Source organism: Xiphophorus couchianus, chromosome 20, assembly GCF_001444195.1.
Source record: "Xiphophorus couchianus chromosome 20, X_couchianus-1.0, whole genome shotgun sequence".
Lineage (NCBI taxonomy): Eukaryota > Metazoa > Chordata > Actinopteri > Cyprinodontiformes > Poeciliidae > Xiphophorus > Xiphophorus couchianus.
Genome location: NC_040247.1, coordinates 8,896,925 through 8,913,143, shown reverse-complemented (window position 1 = coordinate 8,913,143; position 16,219 = coordinate 8,896,925). Strand labels below are relative to the sequence as shown.

At 36.0% G+C, this 16,219-nt stretch overlaps 2 protein-coding genes across 2 annotated transcripts; both read right to left on the bottom strand.

Annotated features, from left to right (window-relative positions):
* Positions 1 to 516: 516 nt before the first annotated feature.
* LOC114135874 (deoxyribonuclease-1-like) lies at positions 517 to 7,763 on the bottom strand. The gene is made up of 10 exons (XM_028003527.1): positions 7,521 to 7,763; positions 6,049 to 6,135; positions 5,860 to 5,954; positions 5,670 to 5,747; positions 4,484 to 4,596; positions 3,390 to 3,502; positions 2,768 to 2,922; positions 1,962 to 2,058; positions 1,703 to 1,832; positions 517 to 740 (listed from the first exon to the last, which is right to left on the bottom strand). The coding sequence occupies exons 2-10, from the start codon at positions 6,127 to 6,129 to the stop codon at positions 637 to 639; spliced, it is 966 nt and encodes a 321-aa protein (XP_027859328.1). The 5' UTR covers positions 6,130 to 6,135; positions 7,521 to 7,763; the 3' UTR covers positions 517 to 636.
* Positions 7,764 to 8,727: 964 nt separating this feature from the next.
* Positions 8,728 to 13,817, bottom strand: sec13 (SEC13 homolog, nuclear pore and COPII coat complex component). The gene is made up of 9 exons (XM_028003528.1): positions 13,661 to 13,817; positions 13,435 to 13,479; positions 12,196 to 12,311; positions 11,803 to 11,954; positions 11,062 to 11,195; positions 10,813 to 10,946; positions 10,280 to 10,400; positions 9,757 to 9,903; positions 8,728 to 9,649 (listed from the first exon to the last, which is right to left on the bottom strand). Exons 1-9 carry the CDS (start codon positions 13,661 to 13,663, stop codon positions 9,539 to 9,541), a joined length of 963 nt encoding a protein of 320 aa, XP_027859329.1. The 5' UTR covers positions 13,664 to 13,817; the 3' UTR covers positions 8,728 to 9,538.
* Positions 13,818 to 16,219: the final 2,402 nt, after the last annotated feature.

Genomic DNA, 16,219 nt, shown 5'->3' with positions numbered 1-16,219 from the left:
GGCATTATACTGAAAAGTGCTGTGAAATGGTGTGAATATATGACTTCTGGATATATTCTCTAAAATGTCTAAACCAGTGTTTCCCAATTCCGGTCCTCAGGCCTCCCTGCCCTGCATGTTTTAGGTGTTTCCCTTCTGCTACACACCTGGATTGAATATATGGGTGATCAACAGGTTTCTGCAGCACTTGATGGTCATGCAATCATTTGAATCAGCTGCTCTGGAATAGAGGCACATCTAAAACATGCAGAGCAGGGAGGCCTGAGGACCGGAATTGGGAAACGCCGGTCTAAACAAAGTAACTTCTGTTCTCCAGTCTCAGTTTAGGGATTCCCATCTTAAAAAACACACACATAAAAATAGCTAAATAAAGATCATTTTATGAAATAGATGTGTGTTTGGTTTTCTACATTATTCTTAAAAAAAGTATATATATATATATGAAAATAAATTTTACTCATGAGTTCAATTTCTGAATTTTTTTATTTAATATCAAGTTTCATCTGAGTCCGAGAATTAAGTTGTAGACTTATATTTGTTTTCTTTATTGGACATTGAGTTTTCCACAAAAATATAGGCTAGAAGAAGAAAGACCTATAATAAACAATGAGTTTGGTAATGACTGGTTAAAGTGGCTCAACGTCTCCTTTTTGTTGCCGTCTTAGATGCAAGTGATTGTTCTTTTCTCTTTTTTGCCCCTGAAGTCTTGGATTCTGATGGCTTGGTCGTATTTTCTGATCCTGTTGGTTGAAATGAACAAAGACTGAATTTTACAGTTAATTAAATATAAAAATGACAAAAAGTGATATGCACTCAAAAGTTCTAGTCCTCAACAAACCATAAACTTTAATATCTTCAATGTGCTTTTCAGTGCATGCCTGTAAAGTAAAAGGAAGATAAAATACAGTAGTTTTTACGAATATAACTGTGAGTTTTGTGTATTGTGCGTATGTACTCATTAACAATGCCCCCAAATGAAATCCAGTACAACCAATTGATTTCAGTGTAGAGCCAGTGTGTATATTTTAAGCATCAATTAGATTAACTTGAGGGCTCCTGCTTACTCTTGAGGAGCTGCAGATGCTCATTGTTCAGGTGGGGGAATGCATGGACAAGAAATTTGTTAATGTAACCCATAAACCTGGCCTTTGTGGAAAAATGGCAATGTTGTTTAGTTGTTGAAAGCATGCCAAAAAATCCCTCTTCCACAACTAGTGTGGGAGATACAGCAAGTTAAACTGAACTTTTTTTTTTTTTTACCAGACCTGCTGAAGATTATGTGGGGTAGAAAACTAACACCCTGAAAGCAATATGCCTACGGTGGAAAGTAATGGTGGCAGACAAACATTCTGTGAGGATGTTTTTATTCATCAGAGGAAGGGGAGCAAATCAGAATGACAGTAAGATACTGAGGTAAATGGAGGATAATCCTGGGCAAAAAAAAAAAAAAAAATTCTAAAAGACTACAAACTGGGTTCACCTTTCACCAGGGGAACCCTAACCATATAGCCAGGGCTGCAATGGAAAAATTGAAATTATTTGAATTTTCTTCCAACCCTGGAAGAAAATTCCAGGGGTGAAAATTCAAATAAATTCAAATTTGAGTTGAGCAGAGTTATCCAGATACATTAAATAAGATGAACTGATCAAATTATATAGAGTAAATTTTCTAAGTCTCTGTTGTCAACAAAATAAATGATACCTTTCTTTGGACCTTTTCCTTTAGGGGATGTTTTTCTTGTTTGGGGTAAAGCCTTCTTCTTTGGTTTTGCTGCTGTTTGGACAGTCTCCAGCTCCACCTCCACAGGATAATGATCACTGATGTTTCCAGCCTTGGAGAGTAAAAACATGAAATTATAAATCTTAGCACCTATTCTGTGCTCTAAAATGTCTGAAAGTGTCAACCATTTTTCTGAGACGCAGCATTGCTAAACAATAATAATGGTAATAATAAAGCATACTTCTTCATCTGTCAGCCCAAACTCCACTTGAAAGTTGAAAGACTTTGCAGAGTCAGGAACAATGGCAGCCAGCATTTCTTCCCCATACACCACAATCCTATTTGAAGAAGATAGTATCACAATGCATTTTATTGGTGCAGTTTTCAACATACATGCAAAGACATTTTACACGTTTACATTTACATATACTATTATTAGATAGTACTTTAAGCAACAGTAGACATGTTTTGCAGTTCATAATTTGTTAGAGGGAATAAAATTCAACCATGCAGATTCAGTCAGGTGAAGAAGAAAGTACACTATTTTTAAGATCTAAGTTTAACGCATTGAGGCAGGGTGCAATCCTAGAGGTCACCAGGGTCCGATACTAAATAACAATGAGGGGATCTATAACAAAAATGACAAGATAAAAAAATGTATAAAAGTCAAGGTAACTCATGGCAGGTAATTAACTACTGTAACCTACCTGCAAACTTCAACAAGCTTAGACAAATTTGGAAATAAGGATATTGAAACATCCTTCTCAAGCAAGATGATTATTTCAATTTATTGAATTTAATTCATTTAATTCAATTTAGGAATTAAATATCAAGAATTTATTTTTATTCAAAGTGTGCTAAAAATGTGCACAGTGTGTATTGATGACAAACTGATGTTGTGATGTAAACTCGTTATCTAATTCCAAGACAAAGTAATTTTTATTTTGTCCTGACTCATTAAACCTCAAGTTAAAAGTGACAATCTGCTGTTTCATTAATGTTGTAGAAACAAAGATGTTTGTCCTTGACACCTAACATGTATCCCACCTGTCGTAGGTGTGGTCATTATTATTACTAGTCGTGGTGTCAACATCGTCATCTATCAACCAGTAGAAGGGATCAGAAGAGATGCGGATTGATTCCTTTTTCTTCTTGGAAAGATATCGACCATCTGCGTTGAAGTCCCCCAATATCATGATATTCTGCCAAGGACAAAAAAATAAAAGTCAAAACCACACATTACTGTACACAAGTATTTAGAGTAGTGATGATTGTTAGTGTTTGTAAGCAAAACTGCAATTTTACTTTTTATCCTGCTCCCCCAAGATTGCCTTCATTACTTCTCAATTACTTTAGTGTTAAAAGACATTAAAAAAGAGCCCACTGACCTCTTACTGTTTGTAATAAGAGAAAAGATCCACAATAAATGAAAGAAATCATGGTGTTACTCAATGAGTGATTTACCAAACACATTATCCAACATCTCACTCACATTTTTAACAAGACAGTGACACCTGGTGTTTGAAGAGTTTCTCCTTTGACTTACAGTGAAGAGATGGCTGAAATGATTAACTTCTGTCTGAATTTAGCAAAGCTATTAATAAAAACTCTAATATTACCTTCCAATTTTCAAGTTGCATATCTTTATAAAAAAAATGTAACAACTTACATCAATTCCCCACTTCTGTCTAACAGCTTCGACCACATCGTAAAGCTCATCAAGTTCCTTTACTGAGTCTTCTGGCTTGGTGTGGACCGGAATCAGGACCAGGTCTTCTACAACTGAAAGTGGACGTAAAAGCAAATAACATAGGCCCATATCCACAGTGCACCTAAATAGATGTGAGCTCAAATAAATCTTTAGGTTTAAAATAAATTAGAGGCCTCAGTTCAGTGTTTTCACATATTTCATGTCAAAATTTCTCCTGGTTCACATGATCTCAGTCCTTTTAAGCCCCAAATAAAACACAACATTTGACCATACATTCGTAGCAGATATATTTATAACAGTTATACATAAAGTATTTACTCTGCAAAAACTGCTACACATATCAGGTTGGACGGACAGATGGATGGATGGATGATAATTGTATGCAGTAATATAGGAATCAAAGTATGTGCATAAAAGTAGCTTTCATTCTCTTCATACATACTTATACACATTTGGAAAATATTTAGTCAAATGTCATATGTTTCCAAACTGTGTAGAAACCCTGTCATTTCACTGTGAAAAAAAAAACCTAACATATGGTAATATTTAGTAATGATAAACTGCTCTCTCTGGTGCAACACAGCACCATATACTGTATATTCATTACTGTATGACTTTTATGAAGTGCTCATTACAAGAACATTTTTCATGAAACACCATCAGATTTGAATGAAGCAAATGTTGCAGGCTTATAAAGATAAACCACAGTGGTTTGACTGCAGTGAAACCATGACCTTGTGTTGTTGCTGATGATTTAAAAGAATTTAGCTGAGAATAATGTTGTAATATTTTATAACCTAACCTCTAAGTAAAACTATAATATTGTATTTTTTAGTGTAGTGAGAGTAAGGGTTTCATCTTGACCTTTACAACATATCTATCATAGAATGAGTTAAATTAAACTATTATAAAGACTTGAAAGGTAGGATATGAAGACTGGCAAAAAGAGCAGTCATCATATCCTGGCAAATTGTCTGATGAACTGTTTCATTATTTATATGTTAACTTGTGCGCTGTGATCTGACGTTTCATTAATGTGGAACAGCACACACCTGTGGAGGGACAGTTGAAGCGCAGGATGAAGGGCTCTCTTGCGAAGGCATCTACATCTCCAACCTGATTATCTTCATACTGATACTGAGCTGTAAGACTGACCTCATCTTCTCTGAAACACAAACAATAATAAGAATAAAAAAGTTTGTTACTGTTTTGTGAACACGATTTTAAAGCTTTTTGAGTACATGAGAAGTCAAATTTTTGGAGGGATTTGTAGATTTTTACCGCTCAGAGTGCAACAGAAACTTCATGAAATTGTACTAATTGTTTATAGCATAGATTTAACAGGGCGTCAGAAACATCTCTCAAACATTTTGGTCAAGATTTGTCAGATGTACGTCTAAGATGAGGATCCCAGAATCCATAACATTCTCAAGGTGTTTTATTAGCTTGAGGCCTGCTGACTGTGGAAGCCATTGGAGTTTAATGTTGGTGGTATTTTCAAAATATCAGTTTGAGATGACCTAACCTAAGTGGCATCATGCATTATCCTTCTAGAATAACCCACCAGAAGACTGAAAACTGTAGTCATCAAGGGATGGACATGGTCAGCAAGGTTGGAGGATAACACTCAGTTTACTGAATAATATGGGGCCCAGAGTTTGCCAGGAAGCAATACCCCACATTACTGCACCACCAGCAGCAGCTTTAAACATTGATACATGGTAGAATACATCAATGTTTTCATGTTTTTTACTCCCAATTGTGACCCTTCGATCTTAATGTGCAGCTAAACAAGGAGATGCTTTTTTAAACCTGTTATTGTCCAGTTTTGGTGAATCTGTGAGAATTATTGTCTCAGCTTCCTGTAGCTTGTTGGAGTGATAAATGTTGTAGCCCATTGGCTTAAAGGTTTGATGATTATCTGACCTATTGTTGGTTTTTTATTACTCAAATCTTTGGGAGAAAAAACATTTTTAAGCCATAAATAAGAGGAGATTTACTTTCAGCTGTTACTTTCTGTCCTATTTCTAACAATACATAAGCAAAATTGCCTCCTCTATAAAGAGACAGTGTTGTTTGCTTTCGATGTAAGTTAGATTTTGAGTTTCTAAATCCTCACCACATGAAGTTGCTTATGTCATTCATTGTTCAACATAACAAAGCATAACACATTAGTTTAACAGAGACTTGAACGTTTAATTTTTAATTCTACATTATTAGCAGTAAATCTCTCCCCACCTGTAGAAACAAACAAACTGCTCCTTGTAGGTGTTTCTGCCCAGACTGGAGCTGCAGATCATTTTATACGGATGATCTCTGTTGGATCAAATGCAACACAAGAAGACATCATGATGACACATAATGCTTTTATGAATGTCAAGGGTTTTATCCATTGTCTACACTAAGATATTTTGTACTTTACACTTACGCAGTACAATTGAGTTTTTTAAGCAACGTCTCCATGGCTTTGCCGCTTTTATCTACCACCTCGAGTATCACAATTACACTGTACTGAGAGATTATCTGGGAGAAACACAAACCAGGTAAACAATATATGTCTACATTGCATCATATATCTCATTATTAAATGCTGTAAAGATGAAAATAGTTCTATTACCTTAGTAAGGTGCTGGGAAACCATTTTGTCTGTGACTTTCTGATGTCCCAAGTTCTTCACATTAAAGGCTGCGACTTTCATTTTGACCTGTTTAGAAACAAAAAAAGATAATTTAAATGAATAAACAAATGAAAAAAAAAGAAAAGTCACAAACGCAGGAGGAATTTGGTGAAATAAGAACATAACCACAGAGAAGCTATGTGGTTAGGCTCAACTGTGTTGTATAAAGCAACTGTCTGTTTCACACGGTCAAAACACCCCAACTAACAGGACACTGTGAACAGAAAACAACAAAAAATCCCTATAGTATTGTTTCAAAAAGTCCAACACAAAAATTGATTTTTTGATGCAGAAATAGTAATTTACTGAAAAGTATGTCAATGTACTGAATAGTATATGAACTAAATACTAGGAAGGGGCACTTTTTCATGAAATTCAGTATGAGTTCATCATGGAGATGATTAGTTTGTAGTTTGGTTTGGGTCGGGCCAATTTGCTGACCAACCAAAATAGTAGTTAGATGTTTGGGAATGTGCACAAGGCTTAAGTCCTGTTGTAATATGAATTCAACATCTCCACAAAAGCATGTCAGCAGAGGGAAGCAGGAAGTGCTATGAGATATCCTGACTGCGCACACTTCACATTGGACCTCCGATCAGATAGATGAATGTTGCTTCTCTTTGTATAGCCTTTTAAAAACAGGACAGTTGTCAAAACACTGGCAGGCCTTAAAATTTCTCAAAAGAACAGTATCTGAAAATCTGTAAACAGGAACAAAAGAACCGAGTGAAAATTGACCATTATTCTTAAATTCGTCAACTACTGCTTGCACTCTTGTAAGCACTGACGCCTTTTTATCTATGAGTGAATTGTGGGTTGGTTAGAGGTGACTTTATTTTGAAAATCTGCACTTGGCAAAAAAACAAAAAACAAAAAAAACGTAGTCAAGTCCAAAGTCCCGAAGCGCTTTCATCTTTGAACGAAGCGCTTTCGTTTTTGGAAGCGCTTCAAAAACGAAGTGGTGAACACTTAAACTAAAATAAACTTTTAAAAGACAAATTTAGAGTAGGTCCTCTACATTTTGGCAAAGCATATTTCATCAAGTCAAAGAAATGGGTCATGTGCTGGAAATGCTGCCAACTGTAGCTCACTGATAACTCTTATGGAATGTTTATTAAAAGGGAAGATAAGAAATGTAGTTAAACCGCCAGACATGTTTTGCATGAATGTTTGTTCATGCAGCATTTGGATGTTTCTTTCTTCAATGTGTGGGAGTAAAAGGATGACAATAATTGATTGAAGTAATGAATGGAAGCACAACTCCACAGTCTCAACACTGTCAAAAGCAATGAAACAAAAAGATGTTTTATTTTATAGATTCTAAAAAGAAACTAACATCACCAAATGACTGACTAATTACTGACTAGTAAAGGAAGGAAAAGATTGTGAACTTAGTAGAAGAAAGTTCTTACCGTTGGAGATAAATCAGACGACTTTGGAAGTGTTGCAGTGTTATGTGTCTGCACACAGACGCTTCACTCTGCAGTAATACAGGAAGTGTCTCTGTTGCCCACAACCTCAAAGCATATGAACCTTTGTACGCCCAGCAGCATATATCTTATCAGATGAATAACAAGCGTCCTGCTTCTGTGCAAGCATTTAGAACCATGGCACTTTTCTGCATCACAGATCAGAGGGACCAAAGTTCAACACAGAAAGAAATATTCTGCTTGATTAAATTAACTCCCACAAACTTACACAAACTCCCACATTTGGAGTTTGTGTAACTTTCCAGGAAGAGCAAAGTTCTTTTCAATGACAATATTCTCCAATCTTCCTCATGAGACTCTGAGGAAAGGTTCCTCATTAGAGGTTCTTTATTTGAAGTTGCAGTTTCCTCTGAAAATATGGTTTCATTCATTTAGTGGTGCTTTGAAAGAGGAATGAGAGAGCAGATAAAAAAAAGAGGAAGTGAAGCAGCTGCAGATCCATCAGGACGTGAGAGACAACAAATACTTCCTCTTTTTCCCCTTTGTGTAATTTTTGTGACCTGAGATCTATCAGTTAGAACACCGTCCACCTGCTGTCAGTTTGTAAACAGAGTTAAAAATTCATTAATGGTAATTCATTACCAATTTTGTTGCTTTCTTCTTCTTTAACATTTTCAGACATTTTGACTTCTTAACATGGAATGTTATTGCAGAAGTTTCATATTCAGATAAATAAAATCCCTTTAAAAAAAGAAAGTAAAAGAATAAATATCCTACAAGTACCTTCTTCCAAGCACTTCTACACCAAAAGACACTTAAACTTTTAAGAGACAAGTATTTTCAACATGAAACTGCACAGCTAAAAGGTTGACCACATCCATTTAGCTGACTTCCAGGGATGGCCCTTTATCAGTCAGACTTCCTGTCAGTGACCAAGAAGAATGACAGGAAGAAATACTGCAGCAAAGAAGCCGAAATTCAACCACTTCTAGCCTAGTGGACAAACTCAGAATGCTTTGCAGTTTTCATTTTCTGCTAAAAATCAATTTAACTAAGAATTTAGTTGCCTAAATTAAAAGATGACTGAATAAATGCAGAAAAATGATTTTCATTTCAGCTGACAAAAACATCTAGTTTTTCACATTTTATTTTTAGATTAATAATAAACATAAAGAATGCAAAGACATAAGATTTTTAACACTAACAGTTATTTAATTACATCAAATGTGAAAAACAATCTCACCATTTATTGTCTGAAATCATAAAAGTAAAACAACCAAACTTTTTGTATTGTTTTGAGGCTAATCATACAAACCAAACTGTTTAGAATTATGTTGCATTCAATGGTGACAAAGTGCAACATTCAGTTAACTTGTATCTGAAACTGATTGAAGCAGCTTTTAGTCTAAGAGATTAAGCCTAAATTTGGCGGTCTGAGAACACAGGGATCTGTTCACAGCCTGAGATAAGAAGCTGAATTATCGGAAAACTAATGCAAAAAAAAATGTACATGCATGAATATTTCTTTTCAACTCAGATCTTATTTGGAGGAATCAGTCAACAGTGACTGTGGATTAACACAGGCTTTGAAGAAAGCTGATGTCACCTGGGGGTTGATGATTTATTGGCGATGAAAGTAGAATGTTTAAAAAAAAGAGCTAATTGAATAGGAAAAGCAGAATATTTTTACAACTAAAGTTTCATTTGGACCAGCTTTCAGGAGGAATTGGTGTGAGTTGGTGAAACTAAAATACTGAGATTGGAGTGAATGCTACAAAAACAAATTCTAAACCATGGTTGAATTTTTTAACATAAAAAAAAAACATTTATTCTTCAATCTTTCTCATGTTGAAACATTTTTCTTGTCTTAGCAGACATCCAAGAGTCAAAAACAGATCCGATTGAGCTCAGTCACTCTGGACAGCAGTTTGCTGTCAGTCCAAATGTCCAGCATGTTTGTTAATCAATTTCTTAAAGCTGTACTCTTTGCTGTAAGGTTGTCACTGCTCATTCTGCTGAGTGTCTGTAATGGTGGAAACGGCGCCCTGGCCTTTGCTGACATCGCTAATACACGCCCATTGACCGTCCATGGACTCCTTCCACAGTGTCACCTACAGGCACAAGAAGGTACACAAATCTTTACCTTCAGCTTTTAGATCTCAACCACATTTATATTTGTACTTATCAAGACTCTTAAGAACGTGATGGTATATTTTACCTTGTTGTCTCCACCAGAAACTGCCAGTATATTTCCGGTAATGGACCAGCTGACGTGCCAAACCACATCGTTGAACTTGTGGAGCAGTTTGACCGTCCAGGTGTTGCCAGCAGGGTCGTCACACGTCCAAATAAACACACGCCCGTCCTGGAAGTGACATAAAGAAACAGATGTTTACATTTACAGGATGAAACCCCTTCAATAATTATTTTTAACTTACTCAAAATGTATCTACAGCAATGAAACTCATTCAATAGGTTACACTCTATTAGCAGTTATACTTAATTTAGCCCGGCCATAAAAAGAAAAATCTTAATACAATAACTTTTTTCTTTTTTAAACCACCAACCACCTATAAAACATTATAGTTTTATGGCTCCACCTGGTGGTAAAAGTAAATAATTGAGTGCAAAGCAAAGTACTACATTCTCTTTAGTGTTTTATAAGGGATAAAAGAAACAATAACTATGTTTTAGAAAATGAGTCTAGTAAACCCACAGGGATTTACACCTTAAAACTTTACCTGGGAGCAGCTAGCAATGGTGCTGGTGGGAAGACCGATGGAAGGAGCCCAGCCAACGTCTCTCACCCAATCACTGTGCGCCTCCAGCTTCTGGTCCTCCTTCCACTGACCGTCCTCCTCTCTGCATAGAGGAAGCCACACTTAAAGCATAACATATTGGGTTTTTAAGTGGATGCAAAAATAAATACTTGACTAAAAGGTAATTGTTCACATAACAATTTCCAGTTATTAGTTATTTACCTTAAAATGATGTTGAAAGTCTACTAGCAGAACATACATTTGTAAAATATTAAAGGAAGTTTAACTATGTAACAAAAAATGCTTAAAATTAACCAAATATGAAATTTCTGCATTCTTTGTCTTGCAGAAAGAACTAGCATGTAAAAGAAAATCATAAATGCGCAAAAACAAATTACTTAAACGCTTAGCATGAATCTTAAAAAAGGCTTATAATCACTATTAAACTATCTACTTAAATAAGAATTAAACAAAAAGCATAATCACTACAGAAATGTTGGACAACAGAGACTCACTTCCAGAGTTTAACCAGGTTGTCACAGCCTCCAGAGACGAAACGTTTGACATAGTTTGGTTTCTGTCCAGATGGTTGATCGATCAGACTGCCTGGGACTACAGCAGGAGCCCAACTGACTGCATTACAGCCAATCTGCAGCAAAAATACACCTTAGATTTACACTAAACGCACTCCTCAAAATGAACAGCAAAGAAAAATAAACAAAACAATGACAGGAATCATAGACTACTTCTACCACTTGACTCACAGTGTGTGCATTGCTAATCTTCTTGACGTCCCACTGCTGATCTCCAGTAAATGTGAGTAGAGAAATCGCCCCGTCTGAGCTTCCACAGGCCAGAATTAAACCAAATTCATATGGACCCCAGCAAACAGAGTTCACTGTGGACACAGAGGGATGGCGAAAAGAACAAGATCAACGTCTTCACAGAATGTTGAAAATTCTCTCAGAACCAATTCATCATTAGATGACTGAAGTCTGTCATGAAATATGGACACAGGTTGCTCTAAAGGGATAGGAAATACTCCTAAATGCAAACTGTATGATCCCTATAAATGAGATGTTTTAGTCTCTAAGCCACATGACCAATAAAATAAGCGATGAATGCTTAAAAAAAGTGGGAAAATGCTGAAATTCATTTAACAGCAACATATAAGGACCACTGGGAAAAAATAAACAGTTTATTTACAATACAAAATGGAAAATGTGTATTATTTTATAATAAAAAGGAAGATGGCTTTAACACGAGCTAAAACTTTTACAGTTTTACATAGTGCTACTGATTATATTAAACATGCGCTTGATATATGCCTGCACTTCAATTTATGAACTACCTTGTTGTTGAGTTTGTTATTCATTATGGGAAACAAATGGTCAGTAGTTCAAATATTAACAAAAACATTGCAGCCAGACAAGGATTGGTTTTCTTCTCCACAGAATCAGCAGCTAAGCAGGAGGAGGAAAATAGATTCAAGGCTATCTACCAACCTGACGATTCATGTCCAGTGTACTCGTACATCTTGTCCCAGGTTCCATTCTCCTCCTTCCAGATGATGACTTTTCGGTCATAAGAACAAGAAGCCAGAATGTTGCCAAACATCGGGTGAGCCCACGCTACTTGCCACACGGGGCCTTCGTGTCTAAAAAGAACAATTATTGGAATTCAACATAAGAAATGGCTTCAATTCCACTTAAGTACAATGAATACAATAAATGAATATAACCTTTAAAATGACAAAAAACAACATGGCATAAAAGAAAAGAATAAATTGTGACCAGAGGAACAATGGAAAAATATTGCTTGTTATTTACTTTTGGATCTTGACAGTATGTAAAAGTTTTTCTTGTTGTTGATTTAGTCCTCCTGGTTCTGTTTCTTACCCCCTGAGATCTGCCACCAGAATCTGTCCTCCATTCCTGACATCAAAGATCTTGACGGTGCGGTCAGAGGAGCAGGTGGCAAGCCGAGTCCCATAGTAATCCATCTGGGCATCGTGCTGAAACAAACACAACCAGGAATGCTCCACTGTTTCATGATTGGTTACCAGTGACACAAGCTGAAAAACTCAAAACATGAAACTGAAGAAATGAGTACCAGTTTTTATCAGAAAACAAATTTCAGATTCTGGGATTTTCAAAGACAATTCTGTATCTTAAACTACATTCTGTATCTTTCGAGGCTAATCATACAAACCAAAACATAAATTAGTCTGTTTTAAAACAGACTCCCTTCAACACCACTTTGCAGGACAATTTTATTTGCATAGCACATTTCAGCAGTGGGGTAATTCAAAGCACTAAAAGATAATTAGAAAATAAAATAAAAACAAGCAAGCAAAACATTATGTTACTATAATCATTTTGTTGGTAGATAGTTATTAAATAATTATTTTAATTTTCCTTTTGTACTAATTCACTACTTTTTAAATTGAATTAAATTAAATATGACATGGGTCTTTGCATACTTGTACAGAGGCATACAAAGGCTGTAAAAATATGAGGTTCCAAAACTACAAAGATGTCCGGTGACTCCCCATGATTTGAAGTTCTTTTTAAAATGAGATGCCTGACAAAGTGCCAGAGATACCCATTACTCTTGATGAATGTTATTTTGACACTCAAGCTGACTTCCAAATGTAGCTGATGCACATTTTCTTAAGTATTAAAATTAAACTACATCTACAAAAAATGCTGCGAATACTGTAATTATAACAATCACTGTGTTTTTGCTGCTACGTGTCTATCTAAAATAAAAAGTAATAAAAAGACTATTTTTCGTATACAAATTAATTGCAGTTTCATGTTTCTCAAATAAACATGTCTGTAAAATACAATAATAACCTTAATATACACAGTAATGTGCTTCTGATAAACGTTTACAGTAAACAAATGTTCATAATCACTGTTAGATGCTTTCTTGATTACAAAGTGCATCTCCCACGTATTTTATAAGTGATAAAAACAGATAAATGTTATAAATGGGCAATATACATTTCTGTATATTGCCAAAAACATATAAAACAACGTTTCAATAAAGATAATTCTTAACACCAGCCCCTTATGTTAGCTTCGAGCAACAACAACATATTACGGGAATGAAAAAAAAAATGAAATACTCACTATCATGTCCTCATGCGAGGTGTCCACTGTGTTAATAACAGAAACCTTTAAATCACAAAAAGATCATAATTAAGCACAAATCACAGAGAGATTTGCCTCCTCTCTTTAGCCACTGTGCTAACGAATTGCTAACTATGCGAGGACGTCAGTACTTATTCATGATAAGTATCATTGTTGTCCTGAAGCAGTTTGACCAGCAGCTAAGTTTATAAGTACTCAAACTCACCATGACTGTTATTTAGTCCTCCTAAAAATATTTACTCAAGTATATGTCAAATTAATTCTCCAGGTTCACCCAACAGTCCGACGTGGCAACAAGTACAGAAACCGCTTCCACGGAGTCCCGCCTTCCTCCCTACCGGGTGGAACAACGAATGACGGAGAACGGTTCCACCTAACAAGACAGAGCTTCAGGCAATTTTCTTAAAAATGTATCAGAACAGTGTGTGTGTGTGTTTGGAGCTAATTAGGGGTTTTGCTCAGTTTGCTTGATTATAATTTGTAAATGGGGAGGGGCTGGTTGACCTTTGGAGACATTTATTAATATCTTTAAAATGATTCACAAACACTGGAGATAGGCACCAACACCCCTCCCAAGCCCAGAGGGATAGGACTGTAAGAAAATGAATGGATGGATGGATGATTCAGAAGAAAATTTTTGCTGCACAAAAGTTTGACACCAATTTTGTTCTCTCAAGTCTCAGAAGCAGGTTGGAACAAAAGTGTCTTCAGTAGATTATCCAGAGTCTCTGGTTATTTATGCTTACTAACAAGCTCTGAGTTTTAATGATGAACTGTGTTTAATTCATGGTTTCTGAAGACTCCCCTGTTTATTGAAAATGGCATTTTACTCTAGGTGCTTGCAGGACTTGCCCAAGGTGACAATTAATGATGCACCTCGATCCGAAGCCCCAACAAGTAAACTGGAGAAAGGTTTTAAGATGTACGCCTCGTTATGCATTCACAGATACGAAGGTATGTTTTACTTTCTTAAAACTTTGTGACTAACATTAACTTTAGCTTATGCTAGTAGAGAATATTCTCAGACATTTTTCTTATAACAATGTGCTATTTAAGTATCTAAATATTTTAATCCATTCAATGTTTTTACCTTATTATGTATTTATTTTCAAGTATATTATGTGTGTTTGTTGTCGTTAATGTCAAACAGAGACCAAGTAACGGGGGAGATTACGGTTCGGGCATTTTGCTTCCAAAGCATGAGGAAGCACATCAAGCCCCATATCTTAAAAGTGGGGCAGCACTGGTGTCAGAGTTCAAGTTCAGCTCACTGTCTAGGTTCAAAGTTTTTGCTTCTAGAAAAATATGGCCGTGTTCCTCAAGGTCTCCGTGTTATTTTGTTTTATTACTTTTGCATGCTTCTTGTGAAGAACTCAAATAGTATGGTGTTTACAGTGTGTACAGGCGGATCAGTTGCTCGGCTGTCTGGCTCTGGTCTGCTCACTCGTTCCCATGAACTCTTTCTGGCTGAATACAGAAGTGATTCCATGGAAATAACACAGGGACAGCTTCTTTATTTACCATCCGTCTCCCCCCGGTAGTTTTAGGCTAAAGAAGCTAAGGCTGCAAAATTTGCTGTGCAGCGTTAGCTTTAACTTGTAGCGACGAATATTTACAAGCCACCACTTTGACAAAAGTAGTCAAAGTCTTTTGGACTTTGACTACTTTTTTTTTTTTTTTTTGCCAAGTGTAGATTTTCAAAATAACAGTTGTCTTTTTAATTCAGGATCGTTTGGAAATCCATGAAAGCATAAAAAGCCCATTATATTTGGAAGACAACAATGTTCATGGTATTGCTTAATTTGCTTCTGAAATACTACTTTGTCTTTTCTAGCTGTCATGGTAACTCAAAGCGGAAGAAAGAGAGCCGCATTTCGCTCATGCGGATATGAGGTCAGCGCGGTATGTGCAAAGAGCCCATAAGAAGAGCCCATAAGCTGCCTGTTAGGAAAAGGTATCCTTCCTCTGCTGAGAGAGAAATAAAACTTTATTACTTAGAGTCTTGTACCTGTGGAGTCAGACGCTCCAGCTTTACAGCAGAGCAGAAATATCCGAGTGTTTTTAGCTACAGCAGATGATGAAAAGGACCCAAATGTTTCTACCTTGTCTGGAAACGTCTGAGAAACTGAGTTTAACTTTTCACTCTAGAGACCTTAAAACTGAAGGTTATTTTCTCTTTTATTTAGTGGGACACTGAGGGGGAATAGAAATACAACAGCTTGACCTTTGCCCTGTTTGCTTCAGATATCCCAAATAAATAAACAAAACAACAGAAAAAAAATATATAAATCAATTAAACAAATTATGAAGTCTCTGGGGGAAAAAAAAGTCTTTCAAAAATTGCTAGTTGAGACCAAATCACCAGATGGAATACTTTTGTCATTATGCTTAAAGAGAAAATAGAAACGATCATGCAAATGGAAATTGAGCTTGTTTTAATTCATCATGTGATTAACTGATATATTGCTTATTGTGATTGGCTTGTCTCTGGCATTACATCTTTTCATTTACGCAATTATCAGTGTTTTATTTCCTGTTAGGACCAGAAGAAGATGAATCTTCCCTCCGGTCCTCCACTGAGCAGCTTCCTTCTTCTTGGCTGGGTTTTTATTTTCCATCTCCACAACAAAGAGTCTGCTGAAAATAATTCATCTCTAAACTGTGTTTTTGTTTCTCCTTTTTATTTGTCTGAGCAGTGGGAGACTTTCATCATGTGTTCCACAGCAGCTTGATGCAATTAGACTCCGGTACCATCAGTAATGAG